We start from the raw sequence: 13,891 nt of genomic DNA on the forward strand, positions 1-13,891 counted from the left end.
AGAAGTAAATGTGATGTAGGAAAAGTTAATGTAATGTAGTAGAGGTAAATGTGATATAGTAGAGGTCAATGATATGTAGGGGAAGTAAATATGATTTAGGGGACGTAAGTGTCATGTAGGAGAGGTAAATGTAATGTAGGGAGTTAAATGTGGTGTAAGGGAATATAGAGTAAATGTGATGTAGGGGAAGTAAATGTGAGTAAGGATAGATAAATGGGATATAAGAGAGGTGAATATTATATAGCAGAGGTAAATGTGATGTTGGAGAGGTAAATGTTATATATTAGAAGTAACTGGTATTTAGGGGAGGTAAATGTCATGAAGGGAGGTAAACGTGATATAGGAGAGGTAAATCTGAATTAAGGGACATAAGTGTCAAGTAGGAGTGGAAAATCTGATGTAGAGAGGTAAATGTGATATAGGGGAAGTAAATGTGATGTCGTAGAGGTAATGGGATGTAGGGGAGTTAAATATCATGTAGTGGAGTTGAATATGAGGTATGTAGGGGAGGTAATGTGATTCAGGGGAGCTAAGTGTCATGTAAGAGAGGAAATGTGATGTAGGGGAGGTAAATGTCATGTGGAAAAGGAAAATATAATGTAGGAGAAGTATAGGAACTATAAGGGAAGTAAATGTCATCTATGAGAGGTAAATATGATGGAGGGGAAGAAAATGTGATGTAGGGGAGGTAAATGTCATGTGGAAAAGGAAAATATAATGTAGGAGAAGTATAGGAACTGTAAGGGAGGTAAATGTCATCTATAAGAGGTAAATATGATGGAGGGGAAGAAAATGTGATGTAGGGTAGATGAATGTGACGTAGGGGAGGTAAATGTTATATAGGACAGGTAAATGTCATGTAGGGGAAGTGAATGTATAGTAGAAGAGGTAAATGTGTTGTAGGAGAAGTAAATGTGATTTAATGGAGGTAAAGTGATGTAGGAGAAGTAACTATGACATGAAGAAAGTAAATGTGATGTAGGAGAGGTAAACTTGATGTAGGGGAATTGAATGTCATGTACTGTAAGTAAATATGATGTAGGAAAGGTAAATGTAATGTAGGGGAAGGGGAAGTAATTTGATTTGGGGAGGTAGATGTTATTCAAATACCGAATCTTTTTCAGGCTATTACTGGTGATTAAAAGGCTACAATCTAACATCCTTCTCAGGCCATAACAACAAGAATGCTCCTTTCATTTATTGTTAAGTAGTTCAACTTTAAAACTAGGTATTACAGATAGTGCTTTTATTTTAGGGACTCATTGATCATCACCTTTGGAAATTGTGGAACCAGCTTTTTCGCCGGTTTTGTCATCTTTAGTATTGTTGGTTTCATGGCTCACGAATTGGAAGTTCCAGTATCTGAAGTGGCTGCACAAGGTAGAATCAGTTCTGTTTATAAATAACTGTTTCCATGACGTTTTAATGACACATGTCTATACACATGACTATAAGCAAACAAGTAAATGATGATCATTGCAATCATTAGGAGATACTCAGTATTTACTATGTCGGAGCCATTCTCTCCCTTGCTTAACCAATACGGTTCAAGAATACAGATATGAGGTATTTCAAAATGCCATATATTTTTGTGCATTTTCATAATCACTGAAGAGGAGAATTACACTTTAGAAAGTCCCAAAATCTGACCCTTCCAAAAGTAGTCATGATTAGGAACTAATTGCCCTGTGAATTACAACATCGCAACCAGAAGGCTAGTGCTTTCATTATGTGTAGTCACCACAAGGAGGATGGCCAAGACCTAGCCGAGGGTATGCAGATTTTTACCGTGGATAGTGACCAATCTTCAGTAGTATATTGAAGATATAAATGTAAAATTATAGATGTTTCTGTTGTAGGTGCTGGTCTGGCATTCATTGCTTACCCAGAAGCAGTAGCTCGTCTCCCTGTGTCCCCGTTATGGTCGTTCCTGTTTTTCTTTATGCTGATGACCCTAGGGATGGGTACGCAGGTAAGTTTCGTCAGCACTAGCATAGAAAAGCTATATAACGTACTCAGTAGTTAGTAATATATGAAGATCGCTTTCGCTTGAATTGGAAAAATGTGAGTAACTGATTGAAATCTTCATTATTCTCTTGTTCTAGTACAGATCATTGTCACGGTTTGTTATATTTTTATCAGTAAAGTTATTTTTATATAAGTAAAAATTAAACCATTTTAGTGCAATGCCTCATATCAGTAGAATTTTCATTTTATCTAAATATTAGATATTATACTGTATTAAATGCCTACTCTATATACAAACTCGTTGTTTTCTTATCATTATTTAAGGACTCAAATAGTTTGTGTGAGAAAAGAAGAGAAAAGGAACATGAAATTACCGTTTCTTTCTCTATTAAATGTTTGACATGGTTCATTACCAATTTGTTTTATAATTATTTCTGTTATTAACAAATGTATTTGCTCAATTTCTTATTATTTCATTTTCATTTCGTCTGTCACCCTGTGAAAATCAGGTTATATTATTCCCCTTATTTTCTTTATCAATTCGCCTATTAATAAAATTACATTGTTTTGTTACATTTTATAAATGTTTTTTTATACTATTTATGTTTATCTTTATAATCTTTAAAGCTACATTCATGATATTTATCAAAGGGATATTTTTCTGGTATTATACTTCTCGTTTTGTCAATTGATTTGTTGTATAACAACTTATATATTGAATTGAGTTTTTCGTTTCTTTAATTAATATTTCCATAAATATTTCATTATTGCATTATATATATATATATATATATTCCAAATGTATTTTACTTAAGTTTTGTTATAATGTTTAATAATTACTTTTTGATTTCCATAAATATTTACTTTTGATTCTATACAGTAATGACTTGTTATTGTTATATTTTTAATTGCTTCATATAAATTTTATTTTCTAATTTGTCTTATAAATACGGCATCTCAGTGGCACAGCGGTGTGTCTGCATGGTGGGTAGAGCAAACAAACTTATAAATACGTGATCTAAATATGAAGTTGATTTGTTTACTTTCATTTATCCATGTTTGAAAACAGTCATTACATCCACATAAAAACGATATATTTTACTTAACTCTCGTAAGAGTTTATTGATATTTTCTAAGGAAAATTGTCTTCTGATACATCAGTAGTGTTGATTGAAGTGAGATATTTTCTTCTTATCTTCTGGTTTTTTGATAAACTTTCTATCAAACTCACATATCTTTCTTGTTCTCCATTTTTGTTCGGTTCAAGCTCTTAAACCTAAAGTTTATTTTCAGATTTCTAATTCTTTCTCTAAATAGTTTACCTTGATTGAGACTGTTGTGACAACGGTTGTGGACACTTGGCCATACAGACTTAGACGTAAGAAGCCTTATGTTCTGGGACTGATATGCTCTGTCATGTTTTTAATCGGATTAATAATCTGCACCGAGGTTCGTTATTTCTTTCTTTTTTGAAAAGTTGATTTAGTTTTAGAAACCAAATGAAAATTCAAGTTCGCTTAATATTTGGAGAAATTGAATATTTTGTATATTGTTTGATCTGACATCAGTTATATAATTTTATATATGAGTAATTTGATTTAAGTTAAAGTTTGAGATTCATCGTTTTTATTTTCATAGGGTGGTATGTACGTACTTCAACTACTCGACAACTATTGTGCAAGTTTTTCTGCTCTTTCCATTGGTTTCATCGAAATAATTGTGATTGGCTGGTTGTATGGTAAGATTATTGTGATTGACTGGTTGTATGGTAAGCCTATTGTGATTGGCTAGTTGTATAATAAGCTATCGTGATTGGCTGGTTGTATAGTAAGCTTATTGGTTTCAGGATACATTTTAAACTGGCAGCTCAATATAAGTAAACACATCAATAATGTCTGTATTTCTGTTTCTGCTGGAAACTGTCGAAAACGTGACAATAAGTTCGAAGTTACGAAGCTCACTGTTAATTGCTTACAGGCAACACTAACTAAATCAGCTTTGACTTACATTGAAACTAAACAATAAGAAATTTCAAAGCTTGAACACCAACGCATCTAGTTGTCATTAAATTATTTTTGTTTCTAAAGGTATCGAACGCTTCCTTGATGACGTCAGAGTGATGCTTGGTCACTACCCGTACCACTACCAGTACTGGAGGTTTATATGGAAGTTCGTGACTCCATTCTCTATCATTGTAAGGAAACACTTCTGTTTCATTAATTCTATTGAGATATTCCGGTGGCCTTACGGTTTCCAGTGTTATGATGTCTTTACGGAGAATGATGACAGGTCAACCACAGTAGTGGCCCGGCAGGGCCAGGTGGTTAAGGGCGCTCGACTCGCAATCTGTTGGTCGCGAGTTCGAATTCCCGTCCCATCAAACATGCTCGCCCTTTCAGCCGTGAGGTCCTTATTATGTGACGGTCAATCCCACTATTCGTTGGTAAACGAGTAGCCCAAGAGTTGTCGGTGGGTGGTGATGACTAGCTGCCTTCTCCTTAGTCTTACACTGCTAAATTAGGGACGGCTAGCGCAGATAGCCCTCGTGTAGCTTTGCACAAAATTCAAAAACAAAACGACCACAGTAAAACTTCTCACAAACGACTCATTTTTGGAAAACTAAACTTAATGATAAAGAAAACACGAACGTGATAATAGGAAGCATTTATTAAACGTTTCGGAATCATCATAATTCCATCATCAGTAATCTAGAGGTACAAAACAAACAAACAATATTTGTAATTACAACAGAAATATATATATATAAACAAACAATTTGAATATACAAATATAACACGAGAAAATAAAAAATGTGGCACAAATGAAATAGTTAAATTATAATATGTTTAAATCAAGTGAAGACTGTGTGTTATTTAGGGACGGGAGAAGAGTTTAATGTATAATGTTTCTTTTATTAGAAGATCAGTATCATGTTTGGCTGTTGAAAGAATTTTAAAGTTGGAGAAAGAGCGTAAACAATGATTATAAACAAAATATGGGACTTATAAACAACTGGTCAACGCTACTATGTGGTCTAGGAAAGGACCTTAACTTGTTCTGTTCGTAACCTCTGGTTAAGTTCCTGTCGTAGACCACGTATTAGTGTTGACTATCTGTTTATAAATCCTTAGCGTTTTCAAATAGTTGACTTTTCTTGTGCAGGAGAATAAAGAGTGATGTGAAAATTAGCTATATTAATGAACTGATGATTTGTAACAAGAATATTGTCGAATTGGTAAATGTGAGGAAATAAGTATGGTGCAAAAGGTTTTAAAAACAAAAGTCTATTCAAATGTACTAACGCATATCTTATATAACCATTTTTGTGCTCATAGAGTGAGTTTTACATCGACTTTTATTTTGAGAATTTATTAAAACTAGACTCATTTTTACATCTGATGGTTTTCCTGATTAAATAGAATAAAATGTACTACTGCGAAACGCTTCCATCTAATAATATTGATTTAAACGTATCATTTTCTTAGGCTATTCTAATATTTTCTTGGGTTGATATCCACCCAACTCAATATGGCGATTACATATATCCAGACTGGGCGACAGGTGTTGGTTGGGCTTTGTCCATGTTTTCAGTGTCGGTCATTCCTCTCGTGGCTGGTTTTAAGATCTGTAGAGCTGAAGGACCTGTTCTTGTGGTAAGAACGTTGTTAAGTTTGGTTTTGTTAAGTAAAATGTATATTTTTTTCATTAACTCCAACAAAGTCCTAGTTATATATTTTCTTCTTTAAGGAAGAACATTGCTGAAATTATTTTAAGATTATATTATATATGTGTTATGTTGGAGATAAGTATGTCTTCGTCAATAAAGCAGTGATTTTATATAATATTCATGTATTTTTGACTACTACACCCTAAGTTATTCTTATGTAACCAGTACATAGTGTTTAGTAAGTGAACTTGTTTGAGTAACAACTATTATTTTATAGAAACTTTAAAGGTTTCTATATTATTGTTGGTGGGGACTAAGAATTGTCTGTAATATTATTATTTGGAAAAATGTTTAAAAGTTTCTATGTTATTTTTGGTGGTGTTTGTAAATCTAGCGTTTTGTTTTGAAGAAAGGAATTATAATTCACACGTTTTTTCCTATTTCATATTTGTTATTAACAGTGAAGAAATATTCTATAGAAAAACTTTTATATCCACTTTTTTAAGTAGTATTTATTAATATCTTATTTTAAAGCGTATAAAGATACTAATTCAGCCGACGGAAAACTGGGGACCCAAGTTACAGGTGCACCGCATGGAGACCCGTAGTCCGAAACACACAGACTCTCAAGTTCCACTGGCGCTGCCTAACTATGATCCAGAATGCTTTGATGATAATGATTTTACATATGAACTGAGCATTGAAGATGAAGACCAGAATGAAGAAAGGGCAGATTCCGAGGGTCTGAATCTCAACATTCCAAGATGTTACAACAGTGAAACAGGACTTTGAACTAAGGATGTGCCCACAAAGCAATCTCACAGTTCCTGGATCTATTGTGGTAGTAAAAAAAAGGAAAAAAGAAGAAGAATGGAGATAGTTGGCTCTTGGATCTGTTCCCGTAATTAGATAAAGAAAGGAAATAGTTGGTTCCTGGATCTGATCCCTTAGTTAGATAAAAAATGGAGATAGTTGGTTCCTGGATCCGTTCCCGTAATTAGATAAAGAAAGGAGATAGTTGGTTCCTGGATCTCTTCCCTTAGTTAGATAAAGAAAGGAGATAGTTGGTTCCTAGATCTGATCCCTTAGTTAGATAAAGAAAAGAGATAGTTGGTTCCTGGATCCGTTCCCGTAATTAGATAAAGAAAGGGGATAGTTGGTTCCTGAATCTGTTCCCTTAGTTAGATAAAGAAAGGAGATAGTTGGTTCCTGGATCCGTTCCCTTAGTTAGATAAAAAATGGAGATAGTTGGTTCCTGGATCCGTTCCCGTAATTAGATAAAGAAAGGAGATAGTTGGTTCCTGGATCTGTTACCTTAGTTAGATAAAAAAGGAGACAGTTGATTCCTAAATCTGTTCCCTTAGTTAGATAAAGAAAGGAGATAGTTGGTTCCTGGATCTGTTACCTTAGTTAGATAAAGAAAGGAAATAGTTGGTTCCTGGATCTGTTACCTTAGTTAGATAAAGAAAGGAGATAGTTGGTTCCTGAATCTGTTCCCTTAGTTAGATAAAGAAAGGAGCCAGTTGATTCCTAAATCTGTTCCCTTAGTTAGATAAAAAATGGAGATAGTTGGTTCTAGATCTGTTCCCGTTAGTTAGATAAAGAAAGGAGACAGTCGGTTCCTAGATCTGTTCCCGTAGTTGTATAAAGAATGGAAATAGCCGGTTGCTGGAACTTTTGCGGTAGTTGTATAAAGAAAGGAGATAGTTGGTTACTGGATCTGTTCCCTTAGTTAGATAAAGAAAAGAGACAGTTGGTTCTTGGATCTGTTCCCTTAGTTAGATAAAGAAAGGAGACAGTTGGTTTCTGGATCTCTTCCCTTAGTTAGATAAAGAAAGGAGACAGTTGGTTCTTGGATCTGTTCCCTTAGTTAGATAAAGAATGGAAATATCAGTTTGCTGGATCTTTTGCGGTGTTTGTATAAATAATGTAGATAGTTGGTTTCTGGATCTGTTCCCTTAGTTAGATAAAGAAAGGAGACAATTGGTTCCTAGATCTGTTCCCGTAGTTGTATAAAGAATGGAAATAGCCGTTTGCTGGATCTTTTGCGGTATTTGTATAAAGAATGTAGATAGTTGGTTTCTGGATCTGTTCCTGTAGTTAGATAGAGAAGGAAAATAGCCGGTTGCTGGATCTTTTGCGGTAGTTACGTTAAAAAGAAAAGGAGGTAGTCAATTTCTGGACTTGTTATCGTAGTTAAAAAAAGGAGATAATCGGGTGCTGAATCTGTTCCCATAGCAATTTTGTGTTTGTTTTTATGATCAAAACAGTTGAAATACTCAAAACGCCTTAACATTAATTTGTTTATATGATAGATGAATATTGTTTTAAGTTTAGAGCAGTTTACAGAAAACGCCATAACTTTAATTTGTTTATATGATAAAGCAATGTTGATACAATATTGTTTCAAATGTAGAGCAGTTTACATTAAAACGCCTTAACAGTAATTTGTTTATATGATAAAACAATGTTGATACAATATTGTTTCAAGCGTAGAGCAGTTTACACAAAATGAAGCTTGTTTCTTTCAACCTTATAGTTTCAAAAACTTAGTGACGTGAGATGAACGTTCCCAGGAAGACTGAAAGTCATTGTAATTATCCAATTTACATGTGTTACATTTCTACAGTTTTAATTACTGCTAGTGTTTCCAAAATATATTTTATGAATATTTCAATCTGACTTCCCAGTTTCTATAACGTTCTTTCCTAGTAATGAGTAATCATTATACCAGCAAGTCACATAAGATCATTCTCCATTTAGTTTTTTGTGGTATACTATCTTACATGATTAAGATTATGAGCCCACAAACAGTGAATTTTAGCTTTTAGAAAGGGGCTTGTGAAATTGATCCTGTAGGTGAAAAGCAATAAATTTAATTAAAACAAAAAGAGTATTGTGAGCAGAAAGGGATAGCATATACAATCTAAGAAAAAAAAAAGTAGAATTCACAATAACAACAGTATTGTGGAAATAATATATAGGGATGGAATATTTTGTGTAGAAATTCAGAAAAAATAATGTTACACACAGCCTGAAAATAACGGGTATTGTTGATTCAATTAAAAAAGAAAAAGATTACGAGCAGAGTTTAAAATGAAGTTTTGTCAAGAACATGAAAAGAACAAGTGATGTGATCAACGCTCAAGTAGAAAAGGTATTTGTAGGCGGAGTTTTAATGAGTACTGTGGACAGATTTTAGGAAAAAGGATATTAGGAGCATAATTGGTAAGTTAGTGTTGCTAACGACAGAGATTGAGAAACAAGGATGTCTTGACAAGAATAAAGAAAGCGAAGTTTAGTAGACAGAGTTTAAAACAGAGTATTGTAGATAGAATTTACAAATGGGATGTTGTTTACGAGAGAGTATAAAATAATATAGTAGTGTGGACATATTTGAAAAATTGAATACCTTGGGATGATTTAAAAAATAACAGGGTTGGTCATGGAGTTCAGGATAATGAGGCTTAGTAGGTATAACATGAAAAGAAAGAATTTTCTGGGCTGAGCGTGGGAAGTGTTGAGTATATAGTTTGTAAAAAAAAGTTAAAGAAAATAGAAATTATGGACAAGTTGTAAGAAAAACATCGACAGTGAGGATGTACTTTAAAAAGATAGTAATTTATAAACAAAGTTTAGGAAAATGGATTGAGTAAATAGATTTTGATAACATGACAATTTTGGACAGACTTTAAGAGTTAGAAGGTGAGGTGTCTGGACATAGCTTAGTAAGAGAATATTTTGATAAGAGTTTAATAAGTACATGATTTTATTGTCAAACATTAAGCAGATGCTGTTGTTAAATTTAAGGAGGTGAAGTGTCTGGAAATAACTTAGTAAGAGAATATTTTGATAAGAGTTTAATAAGTACATGATTTTATTGTCAAACATTAAGGAGATGCTGTTGTTAAATTTAAGGAGGTGAAGTGTCTGGAAATAACTTAGTAAGATGAGGTTGTAATAACAGTTTATTTATAATTAATTGTTATTTGTTGTAATGTGTGAATATTAGTTTTAAAAATGCACAAGTTAGAGCTTATCATTACTTGGCAGAGTTCTGGAATTATCAATACTAAATACATGTAGGGAAAATTATCCATTTTGTTAAAAATCCAGATTAATTTTGCATTACTTGTACTCATAATAAATCTATTATAGATAAAGTTAGTAAAAATAATGATTAAAAGCACATTATTTGTGCATAACCTACATTATACAGTGTATAGTACTTTTCCTTGTTATGCTTATGAGATTCGAAAAAAACAATTTTAAACATGTGTAAATACGGATATATAATAACGACATACATTTTTCTTTGATTTTTGGAGTCAATAAAATAAATTAAGTTGGATTTCTTGAAGTGACTTTTGTTAAATGCTTGAAACATAGAACATATTTGTTCATATTAGATAACAAGTGTCACACATGATCAACTAAAACTATATCTTCAAGTTATATCAGTATTCATATTAGTTGAGAAATGTCACACTTGGTAATATAAAACTGTAGTTTCAATCAATATCAGTTCTTATATTAGATAACAAATGTCACACATGATCAACTAAAACTATATCTTCAAGTTATATCAGTATTCATATTAGTTGAGAAATGTCACACTTGGTAATATAAAACTGTAGTTTCAATCAATATCAGTTCTCATATTAGATAACAAATGCCATACATAATCAACTAATACTGTAGTATCAAGCTATATCAGTTATCATATTAAAGAACAAATGTCATACATGATCAACTAATAGTGTAGTTTCAAGTCAGATCAGTTCTGAAATACAAAATCACATAAATGATCAACTAATAGTGTAGGGTGAAGATATATCATTTCAGATATTAGATGAATGTCATACATGATCAACTAATACTGTAGTATGAAGCTATATACGTTCTTATATTCAATGACAAATGTTATAAACGAGCTGCTAATAGTCTAGTTTCAAGCTATATCAGTTCTCAGATTTGATAAGGAACGTCAAACATGATTGATTAATACTGTAGAATCAAGCTAGATCAATTTTCATATTAGACAACAAATGTCATACATAATGAACTAATAATGTAGTTTTAATCTATATCAGTTCTTATATTAGATAACAAATGTCATAGAGGATCAACTGATAGTGTAGCATTAAACTATATCAATTTTCGTATTAGATAACAAATGTCATACATAATGAACTAATACCGTAGTTTTAAGCTATGTCACTTCTCATATCAGATAAAAAATGCCATAGATGATGAACTAATTCTGTAGTTTCAAACAATATAAGTTCTCATATTCAATGATAAATGACATACATGATCAACTAGTACTGTAGTTTTATGCTATATCAAATCTCAAATTAGATAAAAAATGAAATATTTGATCAAATAATAGTGTATGGTGAAGCTATGTCAGTTTCATATTAGATGAAAGTCACACATGATCAACTAATACTGAGGGTTCAAGTTAGATTAGTAGTCAGCTACCAATTCACATAATTGACCAACTAATAGTGTAGGATGAAGCTATATCAGTTCTCATATTAAATAACAAATGTCATACATAATGAACTAATACTGTAGTTTCAAGCTATATTAATTCTTATATTAGATGAAAATGAAATATTTGATGAAGTAATAGTGTAGTTTCAAACTATATAAATTCTCATAATAGATAACAAAAATCATATATAATGACTTAATACTGTAGTTTCAAGCTAAGTCAGTTCTCACATTAGATAAAAAGTGTAACTGATGAACTAATATTATAGTTTCAAAGCATATCAGTTCTCACATTAGAGCAAAAGGGTGAACTAATTCTATAATTTCAAACTATATTACTCCTTCTGTTAGATAACAAATGCCATACATGATGAACTAATACTGTAGTATAAAACTATGTCAGTTCTAATATTAGATAGCAGATGTCATACACGATCAAAATCCTGTAGGTTCAAGCTAGATCAGTTCTCATATTAGATAACAAATGCCATACATGATGAACTAATCTGTAGTATCAAGCTATATCAGTTCTAATATTAGATAGCAAATGTCATACATGATTAACTAATACTATAGTATCAAGCTATGACAGTTCTATATTAGATGATAAATATCATACATGATACACTAATAGCGTTGTTTCAAGCTATACCAGTTCTTATATTAGATAAAAAAAAATTCATACATGATCAACTAATATAGTAGCCTCAAGGCTTTTTATCTAATATAAAAAATGTCATAGAGGTTTAAGCTTGATCAGCTCTCAGATATCAAATCACATAATCGATCAACTAATGGTGTAGGGTGAAGCTCCATAAGTTTTGATATTAGATGAATGTCATACATGATCATCAACACTGTAGTTTGAAGCTTTATCAGTTCCCCTATTGGATAGAAAATATATATGATGAACTAATGCTGTATATTCAAACAATAACAGTTCTCATATTAATTAATCAAATGTCATACATGATCAATTAATATTGTAGTATCAAGCTATATCAGTTCTCAACATATATAACCAATTAGTACTGTAGTTTCTCGGTATATCAGTTCTCAGTTGGATAACAAATGTCCAACATGATGAACTAATACAGTACGTTTAAACTAGAAAAGTTTAAACCTACTTTCTATTAGGTAATTTTATAAATTGTTTTGAATTTTGGTATTTTATTTTGACATAAATGGTAAATTAATAGTGTAGAGTGAAGATACATCAGTTTCATATTTTCAGTTGTAATGACGATTGGTATTTTGTACTTGGTAACTTTGTAAGTTGTACTGACGTTTGGTATTTTGTATTTGGAAAGATTGTAAGTTGTACTGACCTTTTGCATTGTGTATTTCGTAACTATCTAAGCTGTGCTGACTTCTAGTATTCTGCATTTGATAACTTTGTAAGTTGAACTGACTTTTGGTATTTTATAGTTGGTAATTTTGTAAGTTGTTCTGACGTTTGGTATTTTGTACTTGATAACTGTGTAAGTTTACTGACGTTTTGTATTTAGTATTTGTTAACTTTGTAAGTTGTACTGACGTTTGGTATTTTTAATTTGGTAACTTATTAAGTTGTACTGACGTTAGGTAATTTATATTTGGTGGCTTTATAAGTTGTACTGATCCTTGGTATTCTGTATTTGATAACTTTGTAGGTTGTACTGACGTTTGGTATTTTGTATTTGGCAACTTTGTAAGTTGCACTGACGTTTGGCATTGTGTATTTCGTAACTTTCTAAGTTGTACTGACTTCTGGTATTTTGTAGTTGGTAATTTTGTAAGTTTTTCTGACGTTTGGTATTTTGTACTTGATAACTGTGTAAGTTTACTGACGTTTTGTATTTAGCATTTGTTAACTTTGTAAGTTGTACTGACGTTTGGTATTTTGTAGTTGGTAGCTTTAGAAGTTGTACTGACGATTGGTATTTTGTAGATGGTAGTTTTATACATTGTACTTACGTTTGGTATTCTGTATTTTGTAACTTTGTAAGTAGTACTGACGTTTGGTATTTTGTTTTTGGTAACTTTGTAAGTTGTATTGACGTTTGGTAATTTTTACTTGTTAAACTTGTAAATTGTTCTGACGTTTTAATTTTCTACTTGGTAACTCTGTAAGTTGTACGGACGTTTGGTATTTTCTATTTAATATGTTTATAAGTTGAACTGACGTTTGGTATTTTGAATTTGGTAATTTTATAAGTTGTAATGACGTTTGGTATTGCCTGATTCGTAACTTTCTAAGTTGTACTGATGTTTGGTATTTGAAGTTGGTAAATTTGTAAGTTGTACTGACGTTTGGTATTATATATTTCGTAACTTCTTATATTATAGTTACGTTTGGTATTTTCTATTTAGCAAGTTATACTGACCTTTTGTATTGTGTGTATTTAGTAACTTTATAAGTTGAACGTACGTTTTTTTTATTCGGTAACTTTAGAAGTTGTATGGACGTATGGTATTTTTTATATTGTAAGTTTGTAAGTTGTACTGACGTTTGGTGATTTGTAGGTGGTAGTTTTATGAGTTGTACTGAGGATTGGTATTTTGTAGTTGTAGTTTTATAAGTTGTACTGACGTTTGGTTTTTTGTGCTTGTTAACTTTGTAAGTAGTACAGATAGTTTTGTTTTTGTATTTTATAACTTTGTCAGATGTACTAACGTTTGGTGTTTTGTATTTTTGTAACTTTGTAAGTTTTACAGACGTTAGGTATTTTGTACTTGATAACTTTTTAACTTGTATTGATATTTCGTATTTTGTAC

At 31.8% G+C, this 13,891-nt stretch overlaps 1 protein-coding gene across 1 annotated transcript in view; it reads left to right on the top strand.

The window, feature by feature from the left end:
• LOC106472966 (sodium-dependent proline transporter-like) overlaps window positions 1-7,967 on the top strand; it is a gene marked incomplete at its 5' end in the record, with an annotated part of 29,304 nt that extends 21,337 nt beyond the window's left edge. The window contains 7 exons of the mRNA XM_022401491.1: window positions 1,256-1,380; window positions 1,860-1,972; window positions 3,286-3,417; window positions 3,607-3,706; window positions 4,056-4,162; window positions 5,454-5,621; window positions 6,170-7,967. Coding sequence (XP_022257199.1) covers window positions 1,256-1,380; window positions 1,860-1,972; window positions 3,286-3,417; window positions 3,607-3,706; window positions 4,056-4,162; window positions 5,454-5,621; window positions 6,170-6,427 — 1,003 coding nt within the window. The remainder of the gene's footprint in view (window positions 1-1,255; window positions 1,381-1,859; window positions 1,973-3,285; window positions 3,418-3,606; window positions 3,707-4,055; window positions 4,163-5,453; window positions 5,622-6,169) is intronic.
• Between the last annotated feature and the right edge of the window lie 5,924 nt (window positions 7,968-13,891).

Source organism: Limulus polyphemus, unplaced genomic scaffold (assembly GCF_000517525.1).
Source record: "Limulus polyphemus unplaced genomic scaffold, Limulus_polyphemus-2.1.2 Scaffold5778, whole genome shotgun sequence".
In the NCBI taxonomy this organism is placed as follows: Eukaryota; Metazoa; Arthropoda; class Merostomata; order Xiphosura; family Limulidae; genus Limulus; species Limulus polyphemus.